The sequence below is a fragment of the Salvelinus namaycush genome, chromosome 37, assembly GCF_016432855.1.
Source record: "Salvelinus namaycush isolate Seneca chromosome 37, SaNama_1.0, whole genome shotgun sequence".
NCBI lineage: Eukaryota > Metazoa > Chordata > Actinopteri > Salmoniformes > Salmonidae > Salvelinus > Salvelinus namaycush.
Genome location: NC_052343.1, coordinates 24,357,343 through 24,365,229, shown reverse-complemented (window position 1 = coordinate 24,365,229; position 7,887 = coordinate 24,357,343). Strand labels below are relative to the sequence as shown.

General features: G+C 47.0%; 1 protein-coding gene across 1 annotated transcript in view; it reads right to left on the bottom strand.

The window, feature by feature from the left end:
* Window positions 1–4,152: 4,152 nt before the first annotated feature.
* The window catches only part of LOC120030917 (ephrin type-B receptor 5-like), a 38,715-nt gene continuing 34,980 nt past the window's right edge, over window positions 4,153–7,887 (bottom strand). Inside the window, exons 9-19 of the mRNA XM_038976422.1 lie at window positions 7,654–7,778; window positions 7,402–7,564; window positions 7,182–7,296; window positions 6,998–7,053; window positions 6,398–6,514; window positions 6,007–6,254; window positions 5,570–5,788; window positions 5,235–5,384; window positions 4,709–4,893; window positions 4,375–4,530; window positions 4,153–4,258 (exon numbers count right to left, since the gene is read on the bottom strand). Of these exons, the coding sequence (XP_038832350.1) occupies window positions 4,153–4,258; window positions 4,375–4,530; window positions 4,709–4,893; window positions 5,235–5,384; window positions 5,570–5,788; window positions 6,007–6,254; window positions 6,398–6,514; window positions 6,998–7,053; window positions 7,182–7,296; window positions 7,402–7,564; window positions 7,654–7,778 (1,640 nt within the window). The remainder of the gene's footprint in view (window positions 4,259–4,374; window positions 4,531–4,708; window positions 4,894–5,234; window positions 5,385–5,569; window positions 5,789–6,006; window positions 6,255–6,397; window positions 6,515–6,997; window positions 7,054–7,181; window positions 7,297–7,401; window positions 7,565–7,653; window positions 7,779–7,887) is intronic.

Genomic DNA, 7,887 nt, shown 5'->3' with positions numbered 1-7,887 from the left:
TCAGTTATCTTCCCGATTCTAGAAGGTGTTCTGCACCCTCATTGGGTCATCGGCCAGCCTGTCCTCCGGGTTTCATCTTCAATCCAACGGCCAGTCGGAGCGTGCCAATCAGGACCTGGAGACGACTCTTCGGTGTCTCATCTCGGCCAAACCCACCACCTGGAGCCAGCAACTCGTGTGGGTGGAGTATGCTCGGAACACCCTTCCCTGCCCGGCCACTGGGCTCTCGCCCTTCGAGTGCTCCGTGGGATATCAGCCCCCACTCTTCCCTAAGCAAGAGGAAGAGGTCAACATACCCTCGGCCCAGTTGTTCGTCCGCCGCTGTTGGCGTACCTGGAAGAGAGCTCGGTCCGCTCTTCTCAAGACCACCTCCAGGTATCGTCGACAAGCGGACCGCCACCGGACCCCGGCTCCCCGCTATCATCTCGGGCAGAGGGTATGGCTGTCTACGCCGGATCTGCCCCTCCGTGTGGAGTCTCTTAAGCTTTCCCCCCGTTTTATTGGTCCATTCCCCATCTCTAAAGTCCTTAGCCCCTCTGCTGTTCGTCTTCTGTTGCCCCATCCCCTCCATATACATCCTACTTTTAATCTGTCTAGGATTAAACCTTCATCTCACAGACCTTTGTCTCCTTCTGTGTCTGCATCTGGGTCATATCATGAGTCATGATATCATTTGCACAAGGCTACTAGGCTATTTTAGCCTTCTTGCAATGAAATACTTCAACCACTAGAAACTGTGCATACGCATGATCTAAAGTTTGCGGGGGGATAAGCACATTCTCACCTCAATTTCAGTTTTTATAAATGCTAACTTTTGCGTAAAAATTGGCATACACGTTTTGTGCATATTTTGTGCATATGCAATGTTTATAGTTGAGGCCCCAGGTCAGTGGCAACCCGTCATTCAGGGCAGGTGGGGCATATCAGTTTGCAAACAATGTAAAACATTTATTGAGTTAATAAAGCTGCATATTAACATGGTCTCTTTTTAGGTTTCTTGAGTAAGGCAGCTCCAAAACACAGGTGTTTCAGCCTAGCTCAGTTCTTTCTGTGGTGACAGCTAGCGGAAAATACAGAGCGCAGGGGTTGGTAATCTTCTCTAGTTGCACTGTGATTGGCTCAGTGTTCTGTCACTGCGAAATCTACAGGGAGAGCTAGAAATTTCAAGCCCCTTGGGTGCTGCCATAGATTTACATTAGAAGTGCCCATCCAAGAAGGCTCAAGGTCATTGGCCACAGATAAAATGATGTCAAATCACATTATATCTACCGTAGCTTTGATTGGACTGATTGGACTGACTCATGTCAACATCATACTTTCAAAATCTTAGCTAGCAAGCTAGACAAGCAGTCATCGTCATGAATCACGTCGACAGTCTACTGGCAAATCCTTTTCAATCCTTGTCATATGAAGAGAAATTATAGATAAAATATATCAGTGGTCATCGGCCATTGGACATAAACGTTACACAGCAAGTTCAACAATCGCAAATTCAACAATGAGTGGTTTGGAAGGAATCAGTGGCTAACTGCAAGCGTTGCAAAGAAATCACTATTTTGCTCCCCTACCTGCTATTCGGTGGAGAGGGTGTGTGGTCCAAGTCTGGGTCCAAGTCTGGGTTTAAGCGTTTCTTTTCCAAGCTTAAAAGGACAAACATTCACACGCAACACCATGGGCCAGAAAAGATTGAATACATTGGCCATGCTGTCAATCCAGCATGACTTCTGCCACGTTCAAAACAACTGGAAACTTGGAAATCTCAGACTTCAGTGAGTTCAACACAACTGGGAACTCCGGGGGGAAAAAAAAACACATTTTGAGCGGTCATCTAACTGGGAATTCTGGCCTCTTTCTAGAGCTCCGACCTGAAGATCACTGACGTCATAATTCGACCTTGTTTTTTCCAAGTTCCCAGTTGTATTGAAAGCACCATAAATTCATAGAAATGCCAGACTTTTATGACAAAGCTTCATGACAAAATTTTCCCACAAGAAGGACCGCCATGCCACCTTCCTGTTCAAGTGAGCACAGCACAACAGTGAGTCCAAAAATGTCTTGTATGCTGCTGCAATATGCCAGGGAGATATGTATACTGTAGATAAGATAGTAATAGTAAATGTATGTTGTGTAGTGAGCTGTTAGCAGCCTATGTGCCTCACCCTAATAATTTGGTCTCTTTCCCCCTCAAAACTTAGCCTACTGTTCTGACTTGGTGGTGCACATGTAGCCTATAGCCTGTTTTAGAGAAATGTCTTCAAATATTGTAAGAGTTTTCATTGTCTGCTTATATGCCCCATTTATTTATCCTACGGTCCTGACTTGGTGTACAGGGAGAATACTGTAAGAACGGCCCATGTTCTGAATTCTGTCGCTGTACGTTTTAAAAGTGCTGAACAAATAGTTATATTGACTACGTCCATCTTAGCTCGCTCATTAATGTCTTAATCAAAATTACGAATAGCCCCTGATCCGCTCACCGTTCCCTTATGCCATAGTTTCTACATCTCAATTGTCATTAGAAACCACATTTGTTTAAGCAAGTCAGCCATATCAGCGAAGTTTTAAAGAAAGGCAGTGAATGAGGCTGAATGAACTGTTTCGCTGCCAGACAAGGCTCCTCTGATAGCCAGGTGTAAGGGTCGTAAGGATCCCCTGCATGGTGCTGAAAAGAAACAGTGCCACAACAGTTTGTGGGCACCGTTTTTCACTGTTATAGTGCAATTCATGTATTGCTTAGTGTTGTGTAGTGGCTTTGTTGGCAATTTGTTTTTGAGTTTGCCCCACCAAGATTGATATGCTAAAATCGCCAGTGCCCCTGGTGATTAAACTGTTTTTATGCGTCAGACACATAACAGGCTTAATGCAGTGATTTAAATAAAATCATATTCTTTATTTTACAAATTTGCACAACAGTGGAATAGTGGTGAACACATACAAATAAACATACTTACTCATGTGCATACACTCATACACACACACAAGAATGAGAGAAGGTGAAACTCATTACTGGAGACGTGTAGGCGCCGAGGTCCAGAGTGATGACAAAATTCCAATTTATGACACTGTTTGGATGGCTGACCATCTGTGGGCTATCAAAGGGGTCAAACACACCTTATCTGAGGCTTTCTCCGGGGAGGGACGTTCCCACAGAACCCTGGGAGCGTGGACACCATTGGAGGTGTGAAGACGGATTAAATTAAAGTTACTGTGTGAATTAAATTGTCATGTTACAAATGTTGATATGTTTTATTGTACTCTAAGTGTTATGGATTTATTGTTACAGGGAAACTGTGATTTTGTTAGCCGGACGGATAGTTCAAAGAGGAGTGGCAAGGAATGGTGACCCTCCTCAGTTGGTGGGGATTTCTTCACCCCCCCCCCCCCCCCCCCACACATACACACACTCCTCATACAACATACACACATCAACACAAACAGACACAGAATACTCACGAAGCATAACATTGCCTTCCTTACTTCGATGGGCAATCAGATCACACATAGTCATTTCACATTCACAATGCTCAAATGACCCAGTGACTTTATCTATTAAAAAAAAGGAGTGTGAACTGAAATATACACAGAGGGGGTTGCTGCTCAATGGTGGGTGACTCCATTCTGTCACACCATGAACTACACCCCCATTTCTTGAGTCTAATGGAATAATCCCCAGATGTGACCAGGCTAGTGACCGATGGGAGAAACCATTGGCTAATGTGTAGTCAACAGGGGTTGGCATTTTCTGATTTCAGTAAAGAGTTAACAAATAATCATGAACAGTGCTCATGATATCAACATTAATCAGCAAAAACAGTATTTGATTGTCTATGCAATTGCTTGTGACGGGAGATCCCTGTGTTCGGGTAAAAAATAAATTTTCACTGTTTTAATTTACTGGGGGTAGTGAAACTTACGAGTGGAAGAGGGACAGTAGTGAGACAACGTTGGAGGAGTGAGAGAAAGAGAGGTAGAGACCGGCAAAGAGAAAGAGAATGTAAACAGCAAACAAGTTAAATAAAACAGACTTTTCTCCCTCAAATCTCCCTGTTCCTTCTGAGCAACTCTCCTCCCAGATCTCGCTTTGCCTTGGACTACAGCTTCAATAGTGCACCTCTGTTACTTCCTGTGAATCTCTCAGGTGATTGGTGGGTTCTAGACCTCCACCTGGCCCTGGGTGAGATGGGTTCTGAGCTGCTGGGCCGCATTGGTGATTTTCCTCTGGTGTCCCAACAGGTTCACCCCCAGGTTCTGCACATCCCTGAGGGAAGGAGAGAAGGAGAGAGAGTTCAGAAAAGTATCCATTGCTTCTAAAAGCATGATTTGCATTTTATGAAAATAACTTTAATGATATTGAAATGGGAGCCCAGGACTCACTCCATGGTTAGCCTGCTGACTCGGTCCAGTGTGTCCAGATGTGCCCTCTCAAACTGGTCCTTATACCTGTCCATCCTTAACGCTGTCAGCCACTCACTGACCGTCGCCACCGACGACAGGTCTGTGGGGGTGGGACTCAGCAGTGGCTGGGTGGAGCTTGAGTTGGAGAGGGAAAGATCGAGATCGAAAATGATTGGCCTAACATAGCAATGATTCAATACATTTACATGATAACATAATACATGCTCTCCTAAGATCACTGTTTGTGAATGTGAACCGTTACGTCTGCTGTGTAAAATATGGAAGAAAAGGCAGATGGGAGGTGTAGTCTCACCGGGGATGCTCTGCCTTGAGGGAGGCAGGGTGTCGTATGAGCCTGTCCAGGGAGGAGAGGAGGGAGTCGAAGCCTAGCCGGTCGCCCCTCTCAGCCTGCCAACACTGCAGCATCAGGGAGTGGAGCGCTGGAGGACAGTTATTTGGGGCTGGGAGACGGTACTGGTCTGCTACCGCCTTCATTACCTGTATTATAGGGAGGGAAGAGAGAGGAGGTAGGGGAGAAAGAAGAGGGACAGGGGCAGGGAAAGGGAGAGAGGCAAAGGGAGCGAGAGAGAGGCAAAGGGAGAGAGAGAGAGAGAGAGAGAGAGGCAAAGGGAGGAAGAGCAAGAAGAAAGAGAGAGAGAGGGAGAGAGAGAGAGAGAAAGAAGGAGGAAGGGTATTAGTAACCATCTGGATGTTAACAAGCTGCCCTATATAGAGAGGTCCCATCAGTACAGAGGGACTTAGAGATGATTAACCATTCTGTTCAGCTGTCAGTGTGTTTAGTCTCTGTTTGGCTCTCGCTTAACCCTCCCACAACTCACTTCCTGATTGCTCATGTCCCAGTATGGCCGCTCGCCATATGACATCACTTCCCACATGAGCACTCCGAAGCTCCAGACATCACTAGCTGAGCTGAACTTGCGATGCTGGAAGGCCTCCGGGGCTGTCCACCTGACAGGAATCTTACTGCCCTGAGAGGAGAGAGAGGGATGAGTGGTTGAGAGAGGAGGGAGAAGGGTGAGTGGTTGAGCACTGTGAATGTTATGATCTTCTATTAACATAAGTAGTCTTTTAGAGTGGAAATACAAGACTAATCATCACTAAACAAACACAGAAGCATATCAACAGGAAAACTCAATTTCCCAGCAGCATGTACCAGTGAGGCAGTGTAGGTGGGCATGTTATGGTCCAGACCCCTCATGAGGCGCGACAGCCCAAAGTCAGACACCTTACACACCAGGTTAGAGTTGACCAGCACGTTCCTAGCAGCCAGGTCCCGGTGGACAAAGTTCCTCTCAGAGAGGTACCTCATCCCAGCCCCAACACCCCTCACCATCCCTACCAGCTGGAGAACACTGAACTGGTCCTCATTCTCCTGGGGGGTGAGAGAGATGGAGAGAGAGAGATACATTATATTACATTAACTGACCATAATCTACAGTTCTCAGTCTCACCCTGAGGAGTTAGTTAATGTGTAGATGGGAGTAGTTCTTAGTCTAATATGGTGTAGGTGGGAGTTGTAGTTCTTGGTCTAACATGTGGCTGGGAGTTGTAGTTCTTAGTCTAACATGGTGTAGCTGTTGTAGCTCTCACCCTGAGGAAGGCATCCAGTGGTCCATTCTCCATGAACTCAGTGATGATCCTCTCTGGTGGGCTTTGTGTGACCACCCCTTCCAGCTTCAGCACGTTGGGGTGGTCAAACTGACCCAGCACCCCCGCCTCGGTCATAAACACTGCCTTCTCTCTGTCTGTCACGCCCCAGCGTAGCGTCTTCACCGCCACCAGCACCTCCCTACGACCCAGGGGGCGGTAGCGCCCCCGAGACACCTCCCCAAACTGGGCTGCAGGGGGTGGGAGAGAGAGAGAGATATTATGAGTTGAGTTTGGACCCAGCTTGACTCCTGGCCCAACATATGAGCTATGAAAACACATTTTGTTTTTACAGAATTATCCCTGTCATCATGATTCAAACCAGGACCCCTACCTGCACCAATCACCTCTTCTATCTTGAGGTGAGAGGGGTCGATCTCACGGGCAAACTCCTTGACCGCCTCACTGGGGTCCTCATAGGTGGAAGGGTCCACGTAGTACTTCACCCCCCCTGACAGAGGGAACACACAGAGCAGGGATGGCTGTAGTGAACCAGTACAATTACAAAATAGGGCCTGTACAGTGTGTTGATGTACAGTATTTGGCCCTAGACTTTGACATGTCAGAACACTGAGCCCAGAGGGATAATGGTACCCTCAATAAATACAAATAAATGTATTTCTCCTCATCTTTCTCTCTCCTTATCCCTCTCATTGTCCATGTCTTTTTCCCTCTATCTCTCTACACATTTCTCATGCGGTCCCTCTCTTCTTCTCTTTCTTTCCCTCCCCCCTCTTTCTCCCACAAGCCCTTGGAGTTATGATAGTAATAGGCATTAGACACATTCACTACTTCCATTCTCCTCTATAACACACTGCAGAGGCATCCTCTGCACCAACATGTCAACAACACCATAGAAGTAGCATATACTGTATGTGCAGCTGAGAATATTACAGACAGAATGATAATAATAGCCATCATACACCTGACTCACCTTTGTGGCTGATGTACCTCTGGAGTCTGTCACTGTAGGGGCTCTCCCTCCTCTTACTGAGTAAAGACAACAAACCAGTGTTTCAGAACATTGCACTGTGTGTGTGTGTGTGTGTGTGTGTGTGTGTGTGTGTGTGTGTGTGTGTGTGTGTGTGTGTGTGGATAGGAGTTAAGGACCCACTCACCTGCGGAACACAAAAACGACCACTATCGCCACAATGACCAGGAGGAAGGCTGCCCCGCCCATCACAGAACCAACCAATAGAGGGAGCCGATTCTGGATCTGCTTAGAACTCTCCTCTGAGAAAGAAAAAGTGAGAAGCAGAGAACGATTTACGTGTGTTTGACTGTGTGTGTATGTGAGTGTGTTTGTGTGTGGTGAGTGCATTCGTGTGTGTGAGTTACCCAGGGCCAATGTAGTGAAGTAGATAGTATGACTGTAGGGGCCATAGCCCCTCTCGTTGCGGGCCCTGATCTGGAAGGCATAGATGGAGCCAGGAGCCAGATAGTTGACAGTCACTGTGTTGGTCTCACTGAACACACTCACTGCACTGTCCTCATCTGAACCCTGGGAGAGAAGGGGAGGGAGGGAGAGAGAATGGTTCAGTCTCTGGGTGTATGTACTTGTATCTACATGCATGTGTGTGTAGCCTATACCTTGTCGTAGTATCTGAGCTGGTACTCCAGTATGTCTCCATTGGGTCTGTCAGGCTGTGGCCAGGACAGGGTGATGGAGTCTGGGGCTCGACTCAACTGGTGCAGGCTAGGGACCAGAGAGGGCACTAGGAGAGAGAGAGATGGTGAGAGAGATGTATGAGTTTTGTAATAAAAGAGGGAGGAAGAAAGAGGAACAGGAGGGAGAACACAAGCTGGCCTTGCCAGATCATGTAA